Source organism: Podarcis raffonei, chromosome 10 (assembly GCF_027172205.1).
Source record: "Podarcis raffonei isolate rPodRaf1 chromosome 10, rPodRaf1.pri, whole genome shotgun sequence".
Taxonomy (NCBI): domain Eukaryota; kingdom Metazoa; phylum Chordata; class Lepidosauria; order Squamata; family Lacertidae; genus Podarcis; species Podarcis raffonei.
Genome location: NC_070611.1, coordinates 46,435,862 through 46,462,997, shown reverse-complemented (window position 1 = coordinate 46,462,997; position 27,136 = coordinate 46,435,862). Strand labels below are relative to the sequence as shown.

The 27,136-nt window shown below is 42.1% G+C and overlaps 1 protein-coding gene across 2 annotated transcripts in view; it reads left to right on the top strand.

Annotated features, from left to right (window-relative positions):
* The window catches only part of CACNA1I (calcium voltage-gated channel subunit alpha1 I), a 288,035-nt gene that overhangs the window by 252,490 nt on the left and 8,409 nt on the right, over positions 1-27,136 (top strand). For both annotated transcript variants that reach the window (XM_053405099.1, XM_053405098.1), the window contains exons 25-35: positions 2,691-2,883; positions 3,887-4,038; positions 7,616-7,725; positions 8,620-8,753; positions 10,139-10,209; positions 15,721-15,799; positions 16,905-17,026; positions 19,006-19,326; positions 19,907-20,053; positions 25,414-25,533; positions 26,305-26,470. In XM_053405099.1, coding sequence (XP_053261074.1) covers positions 2,691-2,883; positions 3,887-4,038; positions 7,616-7,725; positions 8,620-8,753; positions 10,139-10,209; positions 15,721-15,799; positions 16,905-17,026; positions 19,006-19,326; positions 19,907-20,053; positions 25,414-25,533; positions 26,305-26,470 — 1,615 coding nt within the window. The remainder of the gene's footprint in view (positions 1-2,690; positions 2,884-3,886; positions 4,039-7,615; positions 7,726-8,619; positions 8,754-10,138; positions 10,210-15,720; positions 15,800-16,904; positions 17,027-19,005; positions 19,327-19,906; positions 20,054-25,413; positions 25,534-26,304; positions 26,471-27,136) is intronic.

Sequence of the window (27,136 nt, the reverse complement as noted above, 5' to 3'; positions counted from 1 at the left end):
TTGCATTTCCCCCCATGGCCTTTAGTCTATACTCTTCATCCTCATTCCCAAGTGTAAATAGGCTTTAAATGCACATCAAGACATTTGCCCACAGTCCTCTCTCCTTCTCTTCTCTATCACTCCCTCTCACTGCTGTTTCTCTCCTGTTTTTGGCTCCCTCCAAACAAACTCTTCATTGGGTATTTATTCTGACTTTTTAATGCAACAGTTATACAATGAGGATTCATCCGGAGTTGCTTGTGAGATGTTTTCGCATCTTTCTGTTAAGCATTCATTTGCATTTTTAAAAGCAGATTTGTTGCTCTAGGGCAACAGAGTGCTTTAATCCACTATGATTGCACAAACCAACAGTTCAAGTATATGCTCGAATCCCTTCCACAAATTTGCCACAGTCTGGAGGCGCCCTTAGAGTGTAAGTTCCTTATTTAACTATACTATTGTTGTATAAACACCTTGCATTGAAAGCACGTTGCTTCCCTCAGAGATTTGACAGATTGATTGGTACTATTTTCATGCTGGGCCATTCCATTTTTACTGCAGTTTGTCCTCATCTAATTTGTAGTGGGTGTAGCTTTTGTTTTCTGTGTGTGCAGACATGGCATATCTTTCAGGTAACTAGCATGGAGAAAATTGTTTTAATGCTCCCACGTTTATTCTTTTTGCATAAACTTCTGCCAATCACTGTCGTCTTCTTCTTTATCTCTTAATGGCTTTGCAGTAGTATCATGTGTCCTTTGGGGCATGATGGCAGACTCTTCAGATTGATGATCACTTGCGGCAATTCCCACCCTAGGCAGGGCTTTTCACGGCTGGCAGCTAAAATCTGCTGCTGCTGCTTGTTCACTTTAATAATGCAAGATCACTTCCCTAATGCAGATGGCAGTTGCACAGGACCTAAACAGTGACGATGATATATTACACCCACACTGTGAACGCAACTTGTTTTCTCAGTATAGCAGAATGGTTTTCAGCTGGTCTTGTTTGGAGAGAACCATTTCTAGCACAACCTCACAACAGTTCTAGGGCAGCCAAAATATGCGTACAAAACGGTTTTTACCTACATGGGAATAAGGACAGATGAATCTGTCAATTTTTGTTCTCTCAGTTTTGCATTTTTCCAAATTTCAGTTCTCCACACCTGTGCAGCCATTCGTGAGCTTTCTTTTAAGGATCCATATAAAAATTCACCAGCATTTTAGTGTGGATTTCTCCTATTGGACACCGTCTGTGACATAAATTACTTACCAATGACACCGTCTTCTCCTTATTAATTCTTGTGAGAGTTCTTCACTCTCCTGTTACATATGCAGAATGACTCCCACCACAAACAAGGTTTCTCCCCCTTTCCCAGTACATAGAATTAAATTCCATGCTGGATTTGTTCTAAAATGAGTAAAACACTTTTAAAAATCATAATCAGGGCTTTGTTTTTAAAATAATCTAGATAATCCTTAGACTGTGAACCTCAACCCACTTACCTGAAACTTAGCCCCATTGAATTTAATGGGACTTACTTATTCAGAGTAGACATGCATAGGATTTGACCGTTCCATTTCTCTAGCTTAGCTTCATTACCCATCTGGATATTCTCTTTGGCATCTCAGGCAGCAAATATACACACAGGGCTGCAAAATTACTTCACTGAAAAATGCTGTTGTGCCTGTACTAATTTCTGATATTTAATGACTTGATAATAGTGATCGAACATTAATAATTTGTGTATACATTGCTAAATGAGTTCTTCAGAGAATTATTGTAATTATCCTAGTCTTCTTCTCTGATACTGTAATTATTATTCTTGTATTCCAGCTACCAATATTATTAATCTAAATACTAATGCCACCCCCACACAGAAAGACACGCATGTCAAATCCTTTTGGGACGCTGTTTCAATAAGCTCTTAACACTGCACTCCTGGTTTGTTTCCCTCAAAAAAAGTTTAGAGTGCAGGAAAAAATGATACTGTTTTGGAATTTGATCAAGATCATCGTGTGCAATAGCCTGATAAATCTGAGAGCTTTAAAAAAATGATAATTTAAAGCACTTTTTAATTGAGTGGGAGACGTTAAAAATTAGTTGGACTGATTGTTTTGCTTTTCCTCTGTACTTCATATAAATTATGAATATTCCATGCAACAAACCTGCAAGATATGCCACTATTATTATCCCTTTATTGTAGATCACAAGGGTAGGACTGAGGATGAAATACAGTGACTTGACCTGAACACTCAGTGAAGCAGGAACTTCCCAGCTCAATATTCATTCTCCTCAACATGACACTGCTCTAGTTTTTTTATTGCTGCCCTATTAATTAAAACCATCCTCATGATGGACAGAATGGATGAATGTCACTGTGATGGCAGTACTTTTGTTCACACATATATATGCACCATGCCTTTCCCAGGAAAGAAAAGAACAGGCAGTCAAGGAAGGATTGCCTGTAAACTCTCCTCAATAAATCACAAATATCACTCTCCAGTGCTTGAGGGGAGGGAGGATGTGTCCTGCGCCACATTTCCATGAAGTTTGGGTCTCCCATTGGTCATAAAAATCATAAATTCTTGCCGTCTTCCTTGCTTTCCAGAAATCTCCGATTTCCTTCAACTAAATCATTTCTTGGTCTTTCCTCTCATAATGTGCTAACTACAGCCTCTGTCTGTCTGTCTGTCTGTCTGTCTTTTTAATTCCAGCCAGTGACCAACAACAACCCTTGGATGCTCCTTTACTTCATTTCTTTCTTGCTCATCGTCAGCTTCTTCGTCCTCAACATGTTTGTAGGGGTGGTGGTGGAGAACTTCCACAAATGTCGGCAACACCAAGAGGCAGAAGAGGCCCGGCGGCGGGAAGAGAAGCGCCTGAGGCGCCTGGAGAAGAAGCGTAGGAGTAAGGAACAACCTAAGTGTTTTGTTGGTTCGTAGGCTGAAGTTTTCTGAGAAAAAACTTATCATTTTTTATTAAAAACAACAACAACAAATACAACATCGCTAACCCAGGTGACGGCATTTTACCTCCACAGTCAGAGGCAATAATGCTTCTGAATACCAGTTGCTGGAAACCATGGGAAAAGGGAGAGAGAGCTGTTGCTCTTGGGCTTCTCACAGGCCACTGTGAGAACAGGGTGCCAGTCTAGGAAAGCCATTGGCCTGACCCAGCAGGTGCTTATGTTCTTAATGTGTATGTGGGTGGCAAAACTGTGAGAGCTGTTTGCCGCTTGGTCAAATGTCATTGAGCATCTGCCCAAAAAAACCCTGTTAACATCACCTGTTCTTTGGGTAGATGGGGCCCATGGCTATCTCTATCTCTTTCGGTCATCATATTCTAAGACAGCCTTGGAACCAAGAGAATCCCGTTTCAATGTGCCTCTTATTTGTGCATGTAGTTTTGTGTGTACGTGATTTAATGAGAAAAACACACATACCCCAAATGCACCTGGATGTGAATTAGTCCAGCCTTTCCTCTCCCCTCATCTGCTCCTTAAACCCCTTTGAATGCACCTCTGTCCCAGAACCATGGAAGTCCCTGTAACTTCTCCTTACTTCAGATTTTTCTTTTCTGGAGATGTTTGCTTCCTGTGCTCATTTGAAAACTCAATTTGTTGGAGCATGAAATACTGGTTTAGTATCATTTCTACAAACACAGGACTAACAGATTCTTTCTGTCCCTCCCCTCTCCCCTCTCCTCCCCTCTTCCCTTTCACTTACTCACTCTCATTTCTGTTTTCTTCCCCGTCTTCTGGTTCCCTTTTATTGCATTCTTTTTTCCCTTTCCTTTCACCTTGCTCCCCTTCCTCCATTTCCATTCTTTCCTTTCCTTGCCTCTTCTCTGTTCTTCCTCTTCCCTCCCTCCCTCCCTCCCTGAATTGCTCCCCTTGCCACTCCCATGGCAGAAGCACAGCGCTTGCCGTATTATGCCACCTACTGCTCTGTCCGCCTCCTCATCCATTCGGTCTGCACCAGCCACTACTTGGACATCTTCATCACTTTCATAATTTGCCTCAACGTTGTCACTATGTCCCTGGAGCACTACAACCAGCCAATGGTGAGTGAGTTCAAGGGACTAATCCCACCTTTATGCCTTCCTCCTCCTTCCTTTTTCTCCTCCCCTTTTCACAAAGAGCTGCTTTTTACATAAAGTAGAAAATAGATGTCTAGCAACCAGGAGTAAAATGTGGTAGGCATTAGGAGATGAGTTGGGAACAGGCTACAGAGAGAACTACAGTGGTACCTTGGGTTACAGACGCTTCAGGTTACAGACTCTGCTAACCCAGAAATAGTACCTCGGGTTAAGAACTTTGCTTCAGGATGAGAACAGAAATTGCGCAGCAGCAGCGGGAGGCCCCGTTAGCTAAATTGGTACCTCAGGATAAGAACAGTTTCAGGTTAAGAACGGACCTCCGAAACAAATTAAGTTCTTAAACAGAGGTACCACTGCACTCACAAAGCAAAGAACAGCAGGTCCCCTTTATTACAAAACTTGCTTTATTAGGGCATGTGTCTGGTCACTATATAGTTTTATTAGAGCCACGTGCCTTGCCAGTTGAAAAGTTCCATGATGAATATCACTGTGCAAAATTGTCCATAAATAGAGCCAGAACTAAAAGGATAATTGCAGCAAATAGGTACAAACTAATGGGAGGGGAACTCATGTCTGATGTTATAGGTTTGTGGGGGCAGTTTCCCCTAAATTCCTGCATGCCAGATACTCCCCATAATTTCTGGAGTCAGTAAAAGTTAGAATTAATCAATGTTCAATTAAACTTCACCAAACATGGAAAACCCCTGAATTTAATTATGCTAACGAGCCAAGCCAGCTTTGCAGAGCTAGCTGGATGGGCCATTAGCAGAGGTCAAAGGTCAGTAATGGCCCATCCAGGAAACACATCAGAGGGCAAGACTGCCAGGCAAGGGGGAGTGGGGCCCCTTCTTTTCTGGGTGCTAGTGGGCAACCACAGACTCTGTTGTGTCTCAAAAGGGAACACAGACCCTGCTAAGCATGTCTGCAACCCCAGGACTTTTGCACTACTCATGGAGATTGGGGTGGCATGCAACCCTTATTTTTTCCTCTTTCAAAGTGCAGTTTGCCGGATGAGATGTATATTTCTTAATCCAACCTGTTTGCTACTCCTTGTTTCCCATTTCGCTTCATGTCCAAAGGAGTTTGTCATCTGGTGGGGTGGGGGATGGCATGATCCTGGAGAGAGAATCCTTCCTGTCTGCTTCTCCTAAACCAGAATGATGCTGTTACCAAAACACACACAATATTAGTGTGGCTTAGGTGAAGAAATGAATTCTTGGCTCTCAGAATCAAATATATATGATATAAGATTAAAAGGTCTTTTCCCTCTGGGTAAGTACATCCTGCTCAGTTCTGTATTCATGCGTGCCAGGAAACCTCTGCCTCCAGAGCCTGCTGTCTTCAAGAGGCAGGGTCTTTAATTTCTAAGATCTGAAGTGGCCAGAACTGCAGTCATTAACTCACCTTCTCTTTCTGTTAGACTTCAAGAACAATTTTTGTCAGGATTCCTATGGTTTATACCTTGTATCTCCTCCTGCATCCCAGTTTCTTTTGGGTTTTGCTTCTAAGCTCATCATCCTATCTCCTCCCTCCTTCCTTGTTACACCCGTCAAATCTTCAAGTAGGAGACATCTCTCTTCGCCTCCTTGTATGTCACTTTCCCAACCTGTTAATTATTCTGGCATAATGGAATGCCAATAAAATGTTTTAAGGTGGCTCAAGCATATGGAACTCCAGATATGCCAGACATAATTATCCGAACCCTTTCTAGTGAGTTGCAGGAGCTTCATACAGTTTTGAAAAAGTCTGCTAACTTCTTCAGAAAACTTAGTTTCCTGCTTCCTCAAAAAAGATGAAGAGCTGTTGCCCATAGATTGTTCTCTTTGGAGACCCCTCATTTATTTACTGATCAGTTAATTTGTGAAAGCTGTCCCACTGTACTGATGCCAGAAGTGGCATGTAATGATGTTTGGATTCCTTTCATACCACCCACCTTCCAACGATACAATCGTTCAGATGAACAGAGATTGTTCAGAGCAGAAGCATAGCTTGATAGCCCTGTGGCACAGAACGCAACGTGACTCATTTCCATGGAATGCAGTATGACTCATAAGCCTGCATCTAATACCAAGTTCTGTCCTGGTTTAAACTCTACTACAACATATTTGTGATTACATTAATACTGCAGAAACAAGGGTGCAGTCTTACCACAGCATCCATTAGAGCAAGCCCTTAGAGCTACAGCCACTGCCCTGGCCAACCTGTTTCTTCTCTCAAGTGCCTCTGAGCCCCTTTCTCCAGTGTTGTTTTCAGTACTACTGTTTTCCCCCTGAAATAATCATCATTATCACCATCATTAATACTTCTAACCCAGCTTTCACCCTGCAGGATCACAGAGCAGTAGACAACAATGAAATAAACACATCACAAATACATCGAACCAATAAGCAAAAGCATTAAACCAAGTACATGTACAGTGGTACCTCGGGTTACATACACTTCAGGTTACAGACTCCGCTAACCCAGAAATAGTACCTTGGGTTAAGAACTTTGCTTCAGGATGAGAACAGAAATCATGCTCTGGTGGCGCAGTGGCAGCTGGAGGCCCCATTAGCTAAAGTGGTGCTTCAGGTTAAGAACAGTTTCAGGTTAAGAACAGACCTCCAGAACGAATTAAATACTTAACCTGAGGTACCACGGTATAGCAAATCAACTCTCTTAACAGTTCAGCTCCCAAATTAAATTCTGGCTGTGTCTTCCTTGTCACCCCATGAACCAGGTGGGATGTCCACTTAAGCTGCACACACACAATACACTTAAAACACATGACTCCCCCCCCCCAAGAATCCTGGAAACTGTAGTTTACCCCTCACAGAGCTACAATTCTCAGCATCCTTAACAAACTCCAGTTCTCAGGAATCTTTGGGATGGGGAACATGTTTTAAATGCATTTTATGTTATTGAATGCTTCCTATTTTAAATGCATTTTATGTTATTGGATTGTTTATTTGTTTTTTTGTTGCATTTATATACCGCCTTTCTGCCAAGGCACCCAAGACGGTTTACGATTTTGAAATATTAAAGCAATCAAATTATATAAATGTAAAATCAGCACTGCAGTGGAGGAGACAGTCAGACTCAGCAAGCCCTAATGTTATAATTATTATTATGGTTCCCCCAGCCAGATGTTGTCTTTCCCTGCCTCCATCACTCTCTTTTTCTTTCTCAGAGGGCAGGTGGTGTCTGTTGAGCCCCTTTTATGGGGTAGTTTTCTACCCCCAATGTGATTTCCAGTGTATCTTGGGGTAGTCATTTGTTCAGTGTTTTGTTTAAAGTGGGAGAGGTTACTTTTGAAAAATTGCTCTGAGGAAAGGGGTGTTATCACTGACACAGGGACTAGTCAGTTAGTGCTTGTACGCATTAGCATTTGCTACAAACTGGTGGCTTGCTGCCAACAGCTTTCCTGAACTCAGTCTAGGAGAGGAGATTGTTCATGTGCTCAAAATCAGTAAGTGTGCTTCCACACCTTCCTCCTTTTGATTCTCACAGACCAGTTAGGGAACTTGATGACATTAATGTTCCCTTTTCTTTCAATTCCTAGTCTCTGGAGACTGCCCTCAAGTACTGCAACTACATGTTCACCACTGTGTTTGTCCTGGAAGCGGTTTTGAAGCTTGTAGCCTTTGGGCTGAGACGCTTCTTCAAAGACAGGTGAGCTGGGAAGAATGTGAGTCATACCCTGTGGCACACAGAAGATCAGAGGTGACACTTTCTGTGTTTGGAATACCATTCACTACCTGAACTACTGTATTTGAATTAGCATGAATTTGGGGACAGGTGACTCTGACCATGGACATTTTGACAAAGTAATGCTTAGGGCACCCTTCCTCACTTGGTACCCTCTGGGAGTTTTAATTTCTGCCTCCCATCATCCTTGACCATTGGTCATGTTGGTTGGGGCTGATGGGAGCAGTAGTCTAAGACAGCTGGAGGGTGCCAGGTTGGAGTAGGTTGGCTTAGAAGGAAGCCTCTTTCCTTGGAAGGAAATACAGATGACATGGCTATCAAGGCATTCCTTCACTCAGTGGAACTCTCCAGTCATTTCCCACCACCTTGGCCACCACTTTGCCTTTGTAAAGTGTTTGTCTTCTATTTATCTCTTAGCTCCTTCCCTAGTCACCATTGATCAGGGACACACTTACCATGTCCCAAATTCAGTCCAGTTAAAGAATCTAAGATATTGGGGCGGGGAATGCTGCTGCCAATCAAAGTGAACAATATTGAATCAGTATAAAGCATTTTGATGTATCATATTTAAAAAATGTGCCTCCCCACCTGCCAAATAATAATCAATTAGCATGCAAAAATAAATTCTCATCCAAGCAAACAGAACAGCCAAAATAAAGGATGTCCCTTTGCTTAATTGGCATGCTCATTTATTTAATTAGCAAACACAGATTTCCATGTTTTGTTCCATTTTTTTAAAAAATGGAACCTTTGATAAGTACAGCATTACAAATAACATGTTGATAAGCTGTGCCTAGTTTGAAAATGTGTCATTTATGAAAATTGTCAAAGGAATAAATTGATTCCCATCTCTTAAAGGTGGAACCAACTGGACCTGGCCATTGTTCTGCTCTCAGTCATGGGCATCACACTTGAGGAGATTGAAATAAATGCTGCCCTTCCCATCAACCCAACCATCATCCGTATCATGAGAGTGCTGCGTATTGCCCGAGGTGAGCTGCAGAGGGAGCTACAGAGCACAGACTGACCAATAGGCGTGTTTCAAGAAAGATGAGGAAGGGCTGTGGCTCAGTGGTTGAGCATACGCTTTGCATGCCAAAGGCCCCAATTTCTATCCTTGGCACCCCCCAACAAGATTGAGAAGGACTCCTTACCTGAAACCCTGGAGAGCCATGTCCAGTCAGTAGACAGTATTGAGCTAGATGTACCAATGGTCTTCCTATATTCCTATGTTCCTAACATATTAGTAGGAGACTAGACTGAGGAAGACTAAGCAACTTGGAGTCTTTGTGCTAAATCACATGTTGGGCCTCACATGCCCTTGATGCTTGTGAAATTTGTCATCTTCTGTGTGTGTGTGCAAGAGCCACACAGATGCAGTCATTCTGGCATCTTTCTCCTACCATGCTTATCCAATGTGACTCTTCAGCATGCGTAGCAGGGCTCTTCTTAACACCATGCAGGTTTCCAGTGCTCTGAATTTTCCACAGAACTATGGACTTGAGCACGGCTGCTTTCTGACTGACAACTGAGTAACACTCAACTAACTGGGACTTTGCCAGACATATTGCCAGACATTCACATGTACCCTGTGCAAGTGATGCTGCCAGAGTTCAGAACTGGAGGTGTTTAGAGCATGACCTTCCCCAGTTAGCCATGTATGGGCTAATTACGAGTTGAGCCAAGCATCTCCAGAACGGCCCCTATAGTAATTAGTGTGGGGACCTATTTCCTCTGACATTTACCTGGTGACACCCAAATCAATGAGAAGTACGGCTGTGCTGCTGCAACCTTTGTTAGGCTGCACAGGACCACTGAGAATGCCAAGGGCACCGGTGTTGCAACTTTGGTCCTTGGTAAGAATCCTCTGAATTCTGGTACCCAAGAGAGTATGCTCATCCAGTGTGGTGTAGTGGTTAAGAGCGGTAGTCACGTAATCTGGGGAACCGGGTTCGCGTCTCCGCTCCTCCACATGCAGCTGCTGGGTGACCTTGGGCCAGTCACACTTCATTGAAGTCTCTCAGCCCCACTCACCTCACAGAGTGTTTGTTGTGGGGGAGGAAGGGAAAGGAGATTGTTAGCCGCTTTGAGACTCCTGAAGGGGAGTGAAAGGCGGGATATCAAATCCAAACTCTTCTTCTTCTTCTTCATCTGTATAGTGGCGAGGGCACCATAATTTCAGAAACAGAAGGGGTTAAATGGAGAGGAGGCGAGTGGCTGAGAAAAAGAGACTGGGTGGTGGGGAGAAAAAGATGAGATGTTGGCAGGAGTGTTCTCTAATCAGACACATTAGGGAGAAAAACCAGCAACAGGACCATTGCTTGGTTTGCTGATCCTGTGTGAAAAGCCACCCACTTTGCTTTTTCCCCCATGACAGTTTTGAAGCTCCTGAAGATGGCGACTGGAATGCGAGCATTACTGGACACAGTTGTGCAAGCACTGCCACAGGTAAATGAAGCTGTATCTTTTTACAGAGGATTTTGCACTAGTTTTTTTTTTCATTTAAGAGTCAAAACGGTTAATTATGAGATGGGCTGAGGCTGCCATTCCTGAGGGGAAAAGAAAGTAGGCCTTAGCTGCCAACAGCCCAACCCTAGGCTTATTTATTCAGAAGTAAATTCCGTTGCATTCAGGAGGACTTGCTCCCAAGTATGGGAGTGTAGAATTGTACAGCCCAAGGCTGAACTCACAAACATACTTACTGAGGTGTAAGCTCCAATAGGCACAGTGGGACTTCCTTCTGAGTAAGCCTTCCTGTGACTGCATTGTACATGTTACAAATTCTGAAATTTTGAAACCACAGTTATTTTATCTTCTGCCTTTTGGATAAGCGGTTGGTATCGCCGCTCCCACATTCTTTTCTACAAATAAGATATCCGATACTTATTTTAAAAAGGAAGGTTAGAAGCCCAAGACTGATGAAGTGATATTTTCTACTGGCCAACTTATATATGAATTTGTAAGTTTACTAACCAAAAATAATAAGACTTAAGATTCAAGTTCACTAATTAAAAACAAAAATCTGAAACAGTAAGTTTGCAAACTTTCTTAGAGCTCTTTATCAGCAAATGGGGTCTGATATCATATTCTCCATTTTGTATCTTATATACACTTCCACCTGTCAGCTTTGTCTGGCAAATCATAGTGCTTTTGTGGGAGACTGACATGCCTGCAACTCTCACACCCATTGGACAGCTGTGATCATTACCATTAGTCCAGGCACTCTCACTGAATCACTACATGAGGCAGGAAGGAGACAGCAACAATTGTGTAAAAATAATGATGGTAACTCCAAATACCCATGACAGCAGAGAACCCTTGGATCAGCAACGATCTGCTTCAGCACTGTGCAGATTGTAAGTTTCAATCACACTGATTCAGTAGGCTTGCCACTTGCCAAAACACTACAATTGCTCAGCTATGCTTCTGTCCATTAGCTCCACTGACTTTCATTTCACACTTCAGGAAAAGAAACAATATTCAGGTAATTAGCTCTTTATCCCCTTAGATACTTTTATCCCTTTTAGCCTCATTGAACACAGTGCTTTTACACAGTGTTAAATGATCTTACTCCTATTTTCCTTTTCCTTCCTTTCTTTCTTTCTTTCTTTCTTTCTTTTGTTTCTTTTTTTGTTTATCTCACTATGCCCTTGGCTAGATGTACTCTGTATTAACAATGCATGCTTTTGGTGCTCAAAGTAAATAATGCAAAAATGCAGAATTGTATTTAATTTGGCATCATCCATTCTGATTTCACTATTCTCAGAACTGGAAATATTTTGGCAGTGACTGGTGTGTCAAAAGACACTGCCTATGGCCATTTTTGTTTTCAGGACCTTTGGCAATATCTACCACCACATTGTCAGACATTGTTCTCCAACCATAAGGGCTGAAAACCAGATTTTGAAAAATGATATTACTGGGGCCAAAATAGACCCTTCATGTTACATCACCTGGACGTCCCATTTGTAATAGGGAAGGCCATGTCCAATATTCAGAGAGGCAAACAAGACTGAGAGAACTGGCAAGGCAAGGAGGTCTTAGTCCTTTCCCTACCTCAGAAAGATGCTTCAGGCTGCTTCCTTCTCATCTCCTCCATGGGAGTTTAAGTGTGGCATAACACACTCTCAAATTGGCGGCAAGGGACACTTCAGTCCTTTACTTCCATTTCCTTTAGCTCATGTATGGAGTGAGAAGGTCTAGGTCTGGTCAGTGGTCCCTGTATGGGAGGCCAGTTTGGAACCTCATGTACCCTGCCTTGAGTTTCATGATGGGAAAAGGCATGACATAACATGTAATAAATAAATAGTCGTCAAGGGTGGATGGGATCTGTGACTGTTTTGAAGGCCAGCTAGGAAGCTGCCTGGGAACTAGAATGGTTCCCCAGATTGCCAACTATGCATCTCACATGGCTAGACCTTGCTCCTATAGGAGGCAGTATCTGCCACCAACTTAAATGCATGAGAGAGAGAGAAGGTTGTTGATGACTACTTGCCATGATTGCTATGCTCTGCCTCCATAGTTAGAGGCAGCAATGAAACCGCAGGAAGGCCAAGTGCTGTTGTGCTCAGGTCCTGCTTAGGGGTTTTCCACAGGCATCTGTTTGGCCACTTCAAGAACAGGATGTTGGACTAGATGGGCCATTGGCCTGATCCAGCAGGCTCATCTTACATTCTCATGTTCTTAATCTACAAAAAGCACAAAACCTCCTCTCCTCTTTGAACTCAAGTGCCAGAGGATGTTAAGAATGTTTAAACACTATGAGCAGTGGTTCCATTTTTTTAATATATAAATAATTCCTTTCTTATTTCTCTTTTAATTTTTTTCATGTAACTGTAAAGTGGGAGCATCAAATAAAAATAATGTGCTTGGGGTTGTTGTTGTTTTTTTAAAAGAAAGACTAAAAATGGGCCTGACTAACTCTGGCTCTCACTCTTCCTTCTCCATTTTCCATTCTCCTGTCGAATGCCTGATCGTTTATCAAGTCTCCTGTCCCATGAGAAATAATGCCTCCTCCATCTTTACATGTAGTGAAATGTCACCTGAAAGGCAGCAGCTGGATAGGGGGATTTGCATGACTTGCAAAAGGCAGCTGCTCAAGAGAAATACTCAGTATTGATGTTTCCACTGCCCACCACTCGATTCCCATGGGTATCAAGCCAGGAGCAAACTGACAGAATTCCACTTGATGGATAAGTGGCTTGGGAAACAGGGATTACACATACACTTTGGTTCTTAGGAGATAATTGCCAAAGAATGAATAATGGCATCCAAGAGGGCTTACCGAAGCAGCTATCTTCTATCTTGTCTATAAAAAAATATGAACATGTGTTTGTCTGTTGGTTGGTTATTTGATTATCTCTTTGTGTGAATGAGGTGAGCCTGAAACTTTATCTCAAATTGTTACACATGAGACTTGTGCGTGATATCACATTCTTGCCTCCAGTGCACTGCTATCTGATGCAACTTGTAACACTTTTTTAATTGTACTCCGGATTACAACTCTACAATTCTGTGGAATTCTTGCCTTCTGTTTGCTGCTCTGTCTGTGCAAACAAGAATCCCTTGTTTTCTTACACTGAGAACACATACCCACTTTTTATCATTTACAAATGAGGGAGTTATGCTACAGAGGCTATGAGTTTTAGATGTTCAGAGGGCAGCATCACCCTCCCCCAAGAGTACAGCCTTCAGGAGGAAAGGGCTCATCAGTGGAGTTTTAAACCCCACTTGTGTGAAACCATTGCTCTTCATAAAAATACTGAAGTTTCCACATTGTGAGGTGGGGGGTTCAAAATCAGATATATTAATTTTTTACTATATATAACATTTTGCAGTAATCTATCATTGAAATTATTAGGACATAGATGAGTGTGGCCAAGTCTCTGTCATCAAGAAGGGGATGCAACCAGCTTAATCAGTTAAAGGCATTCCTAACCACTGCCACCACTTGGGCACCCATGAGCAGCACCAGGCAGTACATTTACTTTTTCCAGGTGAGTGCAACACTATCCAGAACAGGCACACATACTCCCTGTGTTTGGGTCCCTTGGACTGCCTGCCATCATCGTCCTATCTTTTCAGGATTCAACTTCAGTTTGTTCATCTGCATCCAGATAATAACTGCATCCAAGTTAGGACTCTTGACTGCTGGCATGAGGTTTGATGTTAGCCAGGGGCCATCAGCACTCCAGTGACACTGCACTCCAGAATGATTAATGTTCTCTGCCTGTGGCTGCATATAGATGTTTAAAAGCATTGGGGACAAGGTGGCACCTTACAGCATTCCAGGCCGAAAGAGTAGCATCCACCCAAGGCTGCCCTCTGCACCTGCCTTCTCAGGCAGGATGAGAATCATTGCAAAACAGTGTCTTCAGGTTATCTGCATCTGAAGGCATGTTTCCCTATCTGAAGAACTTGTGCTGGGTTGTTCTTCAAGCACCGGCAAAGCCTAGAAAGCACAATACTTCATTATTTCTTTAGAAGGCAGCTTCATTTAATAATGTTGCATGGTGGAGGCTGCAAAGATTAAGCCATAGTGCATGGGGGGTTTCACTTGAGGCAGTAATAAAATTTTCAGCACTTAAGTGATTGGGCTGAGTTTCCATATTCTGCACATTGACTCTTCAGGGGACAACCAAATTATCCATAACATTATTATTCTCAAAGATCTATGAACTCTGGCAGAACAAGTACTTCAAAATTAAATCCTTTCCATCCTGATAACCTTTTGCTTTATGTCTTTCCTTTTTCCTCCTCTTGTTTTTCAGACACAATCTTAGCAAACCATGTAGTAGTCAACCTTCCATGCTGTGAGCCAGGTGTACTACAGAAGTGTGGAATTGAAGTGCCTGATTTTGGCTGGGGAAGGGGTGGGCAGATAGGGAGTCTCTACTAATTGGGCATTTGCTGCCCAGCCTGGCCACAGCGTGATCTCATTCCCTGCCCCGTGTGGCCATGGGGAAATGCTCAGCACCTCTCCAGGTTGGATCCTTAGCTGTTCAGGTACTCCATTAAAGGGGTCCGGGAAGGGTGTTTTTGTCCAAGAGTTCGCATGGGGGCTAATGGACCAGAGCACCCTTCCTAGTGGTGGCCATGGCAGGATTGTAACACCTGGTGCATGTCAGCGGATGACCCTCTGGTTAGGTTCAGCACTCCCCCCCCCTTAACAACCAGCAGACTCACTGCTTGATACCAGATACATACCCAATGCCTTGGCCTAAGCATACTTGCAATAAAGGTTGCAGACTATTTCAACCCGATATCAATGTTGTGTTTGTTATTTTGATGGTTGGCCCCTCACTAGGCTACTGACATCATGTGCCTGGATATGCAGTTGTGGTGCTCTCTGCTCCCTGTATCATACCTTGTTTGGAGGAACTGTTTATGCTCCCGGTTTAGGAGGAGCAATCCAGGAATCCAGCCCTTCAGTCACACCTTCTGAGTCAAGTTCAGTTTAGGGAGAACAAGTATAAGATGGGTGTGCTTTCTTGAAGCTCTCTGTTGACATTTCAACTTCCAGTTCAGACTGTCCACTTCTGGTTCAGACTATTCATTTCCAAAGTGTTTTTAGTATACACCACAATTGAAATTGCCGCCTCCTTTTCTCATGTTGAATCTGGTAGCATTTTTCAGACTCTCTAATTTGTTGCTGCGTATTTGTTAAGTCACCTTTGGGGTTCTACTATGAGATGTCGGATCTGGCCATAATAATACATGTCTTAGATACATCCCAGTTGGACTACTGTAACACACTCTACTTGGGGCTGCCATCATCCCTCCAATAAATTGAATAGATTATCTGAATCATTTGTAAGAAGCGCAAATGCAGAGGTGTGTGTATGTGTATGTTTTCTCCCATGCTACTCTAATGGGGATTGAGGTCTCAGCTTGGTGGTGCTTGTATGATACGCATTAGTTTGGCTTGACTTTGGTTTGTATCTTTGATTTTTTTCTTAGGTGGGGAATCTTGGACTGCTCTTCATGCTCCTTTTTTTCATCTATGCTGCTCTAGGAGTGGAGCTCTTTGGGAAACTCAGTAAGTTTCTAGCACAGAGGTGGGTTACAAGATGCATGGAAGATTCCCATCATGCATTAGGGTTATTTTTTCCACAGCAATTAACAGAATTTCTGAGTATCTCCAAGAATCTATCATGACAGGGAATTTCTCTTGCATGGTTTGTTGCCCGCAGTTAGTCTATTTCAAAGATGGGTGGCCGTTGCTTTCCATACAGTTACTCCAGTGAATTGTTTTTTAAAAAAAGTACCTGGGTATGCCCACTTGGGGTGATCAAGGACTATCTCAGCCCAACTCGATTGAAGCCCAGCTGTGCCCAAATTGACCCAATCTGTTTTAGGATTTGGACTTTGGCTGAATCCAGGGCACAGCCCTACATTCATATACAGAAAATGAGCTTGTATACATTATTCTGTTATTTAAGAAGAAATTATAGATGATTCCTGTACACACAGGAATCTTGGAGACATGACCTCTGATCCCAAAATGATGGATTGATAGATATTATTTTTATATTTAACCACCTGCCATATACTGTGACCAGTCCTTTTGGAATTATTGGGCTGAAGCATGGAGTTCCTCAAAATTTAAGTTCTTGAGGATGTAACACTTGAACAACCATTAGATGAAGTTGTAGCTGTTATCACTAAGTGAATTAGAAATTCAGTCATTTACTTTGTCACTCTCACTGGCTCTAACATCTGGCTCCAATACATTTGCTGACTGAAGCTTATGCATCCTAATAGGCCATCAGTTTTAATGAGCAATGCAAACACAGCATTTTTGCACAGTAGCATCCAGAAGTAATGTAGGAATATAGTTTGGATCTTCCAAATGTAATAATGGAAGGCAGACATTTGGAAAGTAGCTTGACATAAAATATTGCAAGAACAAGATTTGTGTGTGTATGCATGTGTGCGTCCTGATAAATATGGGAACTCATCAGATTTTAGTCATTTTGGCCATTCCAGCTTGTTGGCCAGTAACAGTATGCAAAAGCTATTTTTATGTGGACTTGGATATAAAGTTACAATTAATATTACAAAGAACTGCTTTTTCATCTCTTGCCTTTCACTGGAATATAGCCAATGGTTCACTTTTTCTCCTATAAATCACTTCTTTCCAGTTTGCAATGATGAGAATCCCTGTGAGGGTATGAGCCGTCATGCCACCTTTGAGAACTTTGGGATGGCCTTCCTCACACTTTTCCAGGTCTCCACTGGTGATAACTGGAATGGAATCATGAAGGTAACTTGGGCCACTGTTGGAAATATGTCTTTGGTCCCAATGAATTACATCCTGAAATGGAAACAGACCAGCACTTATTAGAAGTTGTGTGTGTGTGAGGATAGAGAAAAGAGTAGGATTAAATAATGTTGCAAACATCTAATCTGTGGCTGGGTGTAGAAGTGTTGGTGCTTCCCGGGAGGAAGGAACCTGAACAGATCGCAGCTTGGCACATAGAGTTCACCTCAGGACAGGTGGTGAATTTTCATAGTATTATCAGAGCTTGTGTAGAATCTGGTTTTCTGAACCAGAAGCTGACAAGAAGAAAGGAAAGAGAATTGAGAAATTGGCACAAGTCCTTCTCACCATATTACACAAACTGCCATTCTCTAGTATTTTATAAAAATTGTCTGTAGCAATGCAACCTCTCCCTGTGTGGAATGGGGTTCCTTCATTAAGTTGTAAAAGCTAAAAAATATAAAAAGCTGGTTTTAGAGAAATGTATGAATATGAAGGGATGGGTGGCACTGTGGGTTAAACCACAGAGCCTAGGACTTGCTGATCAGAAGGTCGGCGGTTCGAATCCCCGCGACGATGTGAGCTCCCGTTGTTCAGTCCCTGCTCCTGCCAACCTAGCAGTTCGAAAGCACATCAAAGTGCAAGTAGATAAATAGGTACCACTCCGATGGGAAGGTAAACGGTGTTTCCGTGTGCTGCTCTGGTTCACCAGAAGCGGCTTAGTCATGCTGGCCACATGGCCCAGAAGCTGTACGCCTTGCTTCCTCGGCCAATAAAGTGAGATGAGTGCCGCAACCCCCGAGTCGGCCACTAATGGTCAGGGGTCCCTTTACCTTTACCTATGAATATGAAATCAGATAAGGCCCCATGAAAGACACTCCGCCATATGCCTGCCCTAGTTTTGACCCATGTCCTCCTGCCTTGACAAGAGATAAACCAGAACTGTGGCAGTAAGGCCCATGAGTGAACTCTCCAGAGCAAGCAGTGCAAGAATCCTCCTTACCTTCCTAACCCTGCGCATAGTTTCTAGTCACTTAAACAAATAACATTTGATGCCAAATCCCTAACTCTATAAAATTTATTTTGCAAGAGCAAACATATTAACACCAGTTAGGCTTGTGCAGAGCTTGCCTGAGGCCTGGGGTGAGAGTCTTGTTGGAATAAAGTTATAAACTCAAACAAAAAGGCAGCTGGTCCCTGGCAGGGGCCCCCGGGGCAAGTGTACCTGGCTGCCCCCAACCCTCTGCATGGGCCTGACAGCAGTGTTCCTGTTTATATGTACTGAAATAAATAAGCCCTTCTCCAGCTGCCCCCAGCAAGTGAGCTGCAGTTGTTGACTACTGTGGAAAGGGCCTTTTCAGTGGTGGCACCCTGGTTATGGAATGGCCACTCCAGAGATGCTCGCCTGGTGCCTTGTTTATATTCTTTTCAGTGCCAGGTGAAGACATTCTTATCTCCCTGGGTTTTTTAGATCTTTGTACTTTTAATCCACTGAATCTTAGATCTGCCTTTAGTGATGCTTTACACCTTCTGGTGTTTTACTTGCTACCACTGACTTTTTTTGTTGTTTTATTGATGACTGATGTCATTGCCATTTAATGTTTTATCGTAAGCAGTCTAGAAAACTGTGTCATTGGGTGGCATAGAAATCATGTAAGTAGATAGACAGACGGACAGCCCATTAGGAGTAAACTGGAACTGACATTTCATTGGCTTGCTAGAAAAGGCCAGCCCACTCGACCGATTTCCTGTGATTCCAGGAAACTTTGGAATTAGAGAAGAGAGAAGAGTTCTGTGTCCAGAAGCTGCCATCTTGCCATCTTTGTCTGTATACTTTGTCTGAGAGAGCAACCACATTTGCATTCATTACTTCAGCCTTTTCTCTCTTCTTTCTCTCTGTATGTGTATGTGTTGTGGGGTTTTTGTTTGGTTTTCTTTGAGGGTGTTTTCTTCCTCATTTGTGGCCTAACACGTTCCTCAAGGACACACTGCGTGAATGCACTCATGACGACCGGAGCTGTCTCAGCAACCTGCAGTTCATCTCGCCACTCTACTTTGTCAGCTTCGTGCTCACCGCCCAGTTTGTCCTCATCAATGTAGTAGTAGCTGTGCTTATGAAACACCTGGACGACAGCAACAAGGAAGCACAAGAGGATGCAGAAATGGATGCTGAGATTGAGCTGGAGATGGCCCATGGCCTCTGCTCCCGTAACTGTGGTTCACCGAGTGCTGGACACGATGGAGGAGGTGGGAGATTGGATCCTGGAGGACAGCTGTGCATGGCATGTTACTCTCCTGCACAGGTAGGTGGCGGTGTTTGGTTGTTGTTGTGTTGCTTAATTGCAAGACTTTGGCACATTGATGTGGGTAGGAGAAGGGCAGCTTAGGTGGTTGCAGAACCTGATGGTGGAAAAAGGTGTGTCTATAACTATATGGCCGGCTGGCATTCAGTTCTAGGATGGGTGTTTGGACGAATTGGCAGTCACATGGAGCCAGAACTTGGAACAGCAAAGGGTGCTCTGTAGAACTGAGACCAGTGTTCTTTGAGGAGTTCAAAACTGGAATGAGAAGGGATTTAAGTGCGTGTGTGGAGGTGTGTTAGCAAAGCACAAAGGGTACTGCAGGGCAAGGTTGAGGAACACTTGCAGCCTTGGACATGAAGCTTCTGTGGTGCCTCTCTACACATGGCCAGTTAGTCATATGAGCCCCTCCCTTTTACATCATCAAGCAGGGCCACATTCTGCCTACTTTACTTGCATTTTGTAAGACCATACAACCTCTTTTAGCCTTCTGGATATACTCACACAGAAGAACACTGAAACAAACAAAAACTTGGAATTCTTAAAATTATTTCTCCCATCCTCCCCCTTTCTTGTCCCCTAGGAGAACTTATGGCTGGACAGTGTCTCTTTAATTATTAAGGACTCCTTCGACGGGGAGTTAATGATCATCGATAACCTATCGGGCTCCGTCTTCCATCATTACTCCTCGCCGGCCATGTGCGAGAAGTGTAACCATGACAAGCAAGAGGTAACCTGCGTGCGAGGATATGGGAGGGGGACCCCCCCACACGTGCGAGAACACACCCGCACACCCTGAGGCCTTTGAGATCTCCCTGGGATGGTCTCCTGGTGATAGGTGACTTAGACTTGAAGCTTTGAGTTTTGTTACTGAAGTGCGTTCTTGAAGTGAAGTCCTTGTCAGGAGGAAATGAATATTTGTATCAGCAGAAGGCTGAATGAACAGACAGCTAGACCAACGAGGCTGGCAGAAAAGTGTAGGTAGATAGACAGAGCAAGGAGAAATCATGGAGACAGAGTTCAATTTTTCACTAGGAGAAAATAGGTTGTAGACGCTGTATTGTCTCACTGTTTTCAAGGTTCAGCTATCAGTTCAGCTAACAAGGCATTGCCTGATCAGTTTTAAGCCCAGTTCTACTCTTCAGTTTTCCATTTCAGCTGATGAGACTTAGGCATGTTGTTCAGTATTAAATATTTTCTGGTTTCTGCGGAGCAAAATTTCTAATGAAAGTGTAGTTCATAAGTAAAATCCATTTTTAAAACAGTAAGATATTGGTGAATCCTCACTTCGTCTGTTCATCTTGTTGGCAAATAGCTTATTGTGGACCCTTTGGTGTATGATTAAAATTGCTGCTGGAAGACATAGAAAGAGGCTACAATGGGAGAAATAAGATTTTGACTCTAGGTGTTAGCAACTGTTGTAGGTAGCTGCTACGGAAATGGTCAGGGAGATTTCAAGAAACTCATGTCATTCTTGCAGGTACCATAACCATCCACTGTCATTTCTCTCCATTTAATTTAAATGTCTTAGCTGCATTGATTTCAAAGAGTTTGAGAAGTCTTTGACCTGTGAACAAAGATTATCAGTAGTAGTTTACTAACATATCTAAGAAGTCAGATTGGCTCCATATACTAGATATACATACTAGATTTTATATATATATTAACAACACACTACATTTGTATCTTCTTGATCATTAGCGGCCAAAAGTTTTGTTTTGTATTAAAAAGTACATTACAACAAGACCATAAAATGAATAAGTACATTACCATAAACACCATAAAATGAATAATCAAGTTTACAGAAAATCATAGAACTCAGTATCCTAGGTCTGGATTGAGTGAGCCCCTGAGACTGTAAACAAAAAATATGCATCCTTTAATTTTAGCTCCAGTAATCCATCCCCTTCAATTTGTTAGTGCACTGCTGCTGGAGTAAAAAGGGGAGAGGTGAAATCATATACATATATACAAACTTTAATGTGCCTATTCAAGATATTGAGAATAACTACAGAATAGCACACAAGCCAGAGAAAACTCTGCACTCTCAAGTCCCGTAGTAATAAAATGTTTAACTGTGCATTTTGTTTGATTTCTAAATAACTCAGTGTCTTTTTTTTTAACATTATTTGTTTCCTGCTAATCTCTATGTAGAGAAATGTGTGTGCACTAAAAAGGTTTACATGTATTAAGAGTGTTTTTCATAGAGAAAAGAAGCAAATGCACAGGCACCAAATCATTGTACTTGTGGCCAATAGTAATGATAATGTGCACCACATTTCAGACCCATATTTCCTCCAAGGAGATCATCTTCATGTAAGAAAAGTGAAGCCTAAGGGGCATCCCTTAACATTATCTAGCTTATTCCCATATATTTCCAGTCATAAATATTTGAAATCAAGTGCTGGCCTGAGTTGCACAAACAAATCAGCAGTTGCCTGGGGTAGTAATATTTTTTAAATGGTGAACCATCTGAGAACCCAAAAGCCTCCTGAAACATCCAGGTATCTGTAAGCCAAATTGAATTTTAATAGGACTTGTAAGGCATGTCTTGTCCTAAGCATGTTTAAGATTGTGCTATAAGTAGTCATGCTGACCTAGCAAAGTTCATAAGTATCCCTTTAACTCTCAGCTACAATGTTTAGTCCAGTGGATGCTTCAGAATGACCCAGAAACTTACAATTAATGAACCACATCCATTAGGTTATTTGACCCCAGTAAGGAGCTTGACGTAGTCCCAGAAATTGTGGATTAGAATTTCTGTTGCTCTGGGGCACCATCTGAAAACAAGTACAGTGGTACCTCGGGTTAAGTACTTAATTCGTTCCGGAGGTCCATACTTAACCTGAAACTGTTCTTAACCTGAAGCACCACTTTAGCTAATGGGGCCTCCTGCTGCTGCACGATTTCTGTTCTCATCCTGAAGCAAAGTTCTTAACCTGAGGTACTATTTCTGGGTTAGCGGAGTCTGTAACCTGAAGCGTATGTAACCTGAAGCATAAGGTACCACTGTAACTGAACTAGGGAAGTCTGTGGATTGCTTCCACAAATGCACAACCCATTCCTTACATGTATTTCAACTATGCATAAAGGAAAGCGGCCTGAAAATTTCCAGGAAAGTGATGTTTTACGCTCTGGAAACAGATGTAAATCTGAGAAATACCTGGCAATATTCCTGGGACCTGCTTGGCCATTCATACATTTTAAACCTGTGTCTGACCACTTCCACATTAGAGATGCACATCGTTCCAGCCATTCCCCTGCAAGCATTTTCAAAACATTATAAAAGTGTGATGTCAGGAATGGCTCTAAGCAAAGTTGAATGGGATCCTGATCAAGGGCAAAATAGACTGGGAAGCTCTCCTGGGCAAGACACAAATTTGAAATGACTCAGAACTCCATAAGAGCAAAGTAGCACTCTTGTGCCACTTCCATTTGTTTCAGAGTGACTGGCTGAATGGATTGTGCCCAAATCTCCCCTTTATGTTCCATAAACCACTAGACTTTGCCAGCTAAATGAGCTACATGGATGATGGTGGCCATTGCATTTTTCATTTGCTGTGGTCTTGTAGGATTGATGCATGAAAATCTAATTTTTATTATTTTAAGAAGCCCTGTTTACAATAGAATATTTTAATTATGATGTTTCCTTTTCATAGAATCATACTCAAATTATGTTGCATTTTAGTCCAATACATTTTTTAGGCGATAAAAGATAATACAGAGAGAGAAATAACAGAAATTATTGCAGGGTTTGTCCACCTTAAAATCAAACTGATATTTTAATTCTCAAAGCACTAAGAAATTTTTATTGTTCAAAACATATAAACATTTGAGAGTATAGCATGAAAATCCTAACTCTAGTTTTAAATAGATTCCTCCCAACAACTGTAATGTGTATAAATTGTAGTATTGAAATTAAGTATTTCAGAAACTCACACTGTAAATAAATAGAAACAATATTTTTATTCCCACACATTAAAAAAACAGATAGAAAAGCATGTGGGGATGTTGCAGTAACTCTTTTCTTTTTAAAATAATGTGTAAGTATTCTGTAGTCTAGGCTAGAATTTTAAAATGTAAGACATTTTCTCACCATACTAACATCATTGCTCCTTTCATGACATTAGTCTAATTTCATTATCTGTCTCTATGAGGTTTGCATATATCTAGCAATTTGTACTGGTGGCACATAGAATCATAGACTCATTGAGTATTTAATTGGCATCACATGATCTGTCAACACATAATGGAGAATTGAAGCTCTGAGCAGAATGTTTTTTCTCTTTATGAATTTGTTAGGTGCTTCTTTTTGTGCTGGATTTCAGTGGAAAAGATTGTCACTTCTTGCAAAGCAGCAGTACAGCAAATATTAACTGTTCTAGCATTTGTAATCCCAGGGTATTTTTGAAAGCCACAAATCAGGAAGGGTTACTTTTACAGTCTTTTGCAGATGTAATATATCAGTGTTCCCAGAGGTGCAGAGTTGAGGGTGTTTTGATATGAACTTCAGTTATGTGTGTGATAGTTGATGAAACTCATTAGATGAACAGTTCAAACAAAGGCTGTGTTTCCTTTTTGTGTGTAGATATTGTGTGTAGAAAGTTGTGTTGTGTGTTGACGTGCTGTAATTGTGGTTTTCCTTTCCTTTCTTTTCTTTTCTCAATGTTTGGATCATTGGTGGTGGTTATACTACATTTTGCATAGCATTGGGCACAATCCAGCACGCAATGCATAAATCCCATTGACACCGCAGGATTTAAGCACACAAGATGATGCACTGGATTGTGCCCACAATGCTCTAACCTGAGTAGTTCAGTAGATAGCTTCCATGGAAGTACCGTTGTGTTAGTGCTACGAAGATTGCCGTCATTGTGTCCGTTTGCTGGATTACATCATGATGGTGGATTACCTTTTTGGAAATCTACTTCAGGCATATCTTCCATTCATTCCCAATGAGGTATTGGTCTGAAGGAGTCCTAACATGGCACTGCCACTGATTCTGCTATACTTCCTGTCCAAAGCCATCAGCTCTCCATATCATCTTTCGTCACTATTTACAAACACAACATGCACACGCAGTTCTACACAATCACAGGAAAGCAAAGACCTTGCCCGAGGAGCCCTGCAAACTAGGTCAAGATCACGGAGATGATACGCAACCAGAAAAGATCAAATGCCACACTAGATTAGTAGAAGTTCTCTAGGGGCCAGTGCTGCCTTTTGAAATTGAAGATTGCTATGTAGGCTGAATCAGAGGGAAAATAACGAGGAAAAACTAATCCAGTGAATGAAATGGGAGAAGATGGGGAGAAGATGTCAAGGTGGAAAGTTATGGTGGAAAGAAACAAGAGCTAAAGACATAGGAGCAAAGACTTGAAAACAAGGAAGATTCCCTTATAAAGTTAAATAAAAGCAACAACTGGGGAAACAGGAGATGTGGGTAGAATGAGAGCAGAGTGTAGGATGTTTTTTTTTAGTTCCATCTTTGTATACTGGAATTAGAAAAAGGAAAATAAGAAAAATAAGTAAGGAATCCAGAAGGAAATAGCTGGAGGAGTTGCTCAGCTGCATGATATTGATATGGATTGCATGAAACATGGTTACTGTTGCTGGAATGAAGGCGTCCCTATTGTCATCCTGTTTGACTGGAACAGGTTCTTCTATTCTCAAACAAGGGTGTCCTTTCCTCAACTGGTCTCTGAGATAGGCTCTGTCTGGAGAACCGCCCTGCCTTTCTTCCACTGGTATGGAATCAGTTGCATCCAGAATCACAGAGCCAAAATTGTTAGGGCTGAACAAAACACCTTCTTCTCTGCATTCCAACCCAAGAAGATGTTGATAGTGAATGTACTGCAGCTAAAATGGTCCATGAGAAATGCCAGTGACTGCTTTGTTCTCTCTTTTTCTGTTCTTTTCTCTCCAGAAACAATTTATTTCATTGTATGCAGAATTGGGTTAGGACTCCATAAACCTCATGTGTGGTCTTCCTCCTTGTCATCGAACCATTTCTTAAAGCAATGTGACTGGTTGAGCGATAGAATCTATCTGTGATGTGTGATAGCTTTCCCCCACCCCCTCTGACTGCAGGTTCAGCTGGCCGAAATGGAAGGCTTATCACTCAACTCTGATAAGTCTTCCATCCTGCTTGGGGACGATGGAGACAACAACAGTGTCGATCAGCCAAGCCCTAAGGAGGAGGAGGCCAAGGTAAAACTTTCCAAGAGTTTGTGTGGATATATATTCCCCTTTGAAACAATCACTGGGCTTCAGGCCAGATAAGAGAAAGTACTTCTTCATACAACACGTAATTAAGCTAGGAAACTTGCAGGAGGCTGTGATGGCCAACAAACTTAGTTGGATGGGAGAACTCCACTCCCTCCACCTTCTCATATACAACCCTTCCTTAAACTGAAGTGTCTTCCTGGGGTCTTGCATATGAGCACCTAGAGCAATAGAAGGGAGTGGTATATGTGTGACAGAAAATGAAGCTAGTAAGCTGTGCTTGTGTGACTAGGGCAAGCGGTGTGGGTTTCTAAGAGGAAATATGTATAGAAAAGATATTGCAAATGTTCATACATTTCCTTTTCTGCTAGCTATAACTTATCTGGATGCAGATGATGCATATCATAATAGGATATGGATGTGATTGATTGATTGATTGATTGATTGATTGATTACCAGTTAGTGTCAATGCACTAGAGATGTTAAGGGGAGGCAAATTCCCAAGGACAGGGTAGCATAGGGAGATGAACTGTTTGATGAAAGTAGGACATTATTATCCCTTTTGCTGCCCACAAACTCAGTGGCAAATGCCTCTTGCAACTGGGCTCTAGTGTCCCAGGCATATTCTGCAGGTATTTGAATACAGCTGTAAATGTTCTTATTAATCAAATAATGGATTTGACAATGGATTTCTTCTTCTATTTTTTTTTTGATAAATTAGAAATTTTATAAGGCAAACGTCTTTCTTTTATCTAGGATGGTGAAGACAGTCCTAACTCCACAGGGATTGTGGGTTTGGAGGAATGTCTCTTCCCTTTAACAAATATGGAAGCTTCTCCAACTCCAGAAAGCTACTTGTGTGAAGTGGAGAAAATCTCTTTCAGTCCAGTCCAGTCTTGGCTGAAGAACGAGAGCAACCCAGGTGGGCAATATCCTAGTGCTCCTTTGGACAATCCCATGGTGCCACGCAAAGATACCTTGTTCTTCTGAGGGCCACTTTTTAAGATACATATTGTACTCAGCTACAGAAAGCTGACTACAAATGCATGCACGGTTTCATCAATTCCAAACTGCATACTTGGAAATAAATTAACTAATTTTCCCAGTCCTCTTTCCCATTCCATCCATTCCCAGGGGAGGGAATGCCAGTGTAATCCACTTCATCAGTTGCCAAGGACAAAATGTATCGCAAGATTGGCTGCATAAATCTAAGCGTATAAACTGTTTCTTCCCAACATCATCTGTGAGCTGCACATCTTTTAACTTCAGTTTTCAAATTCAGCCTCCTGGCCTTGGCAATACTATGTGTTTTTTAATTCATTGTTTCATTTCTATGTTCCACTCTTTCTCCAATGACCTCAGGGCGCCATACGTAGTACGTATTTCCCAACAGATCTATGCAGTAGTTTAGGGTGAGAGAGACTGACTCTTCCAAGGTCACTCAGTGAGCTTCATGGCAAAGCAGAGATTAGTCATCCTAGAATTGCCTCTGGCTTTCTCTCTCCTTTAAAGCCAAAAAGATTTCAAAGTAAAGCCCAAGCTGTAAGTAAAGATCAGTCCTGGACCATTGCCACAGTCTCTCATGCTG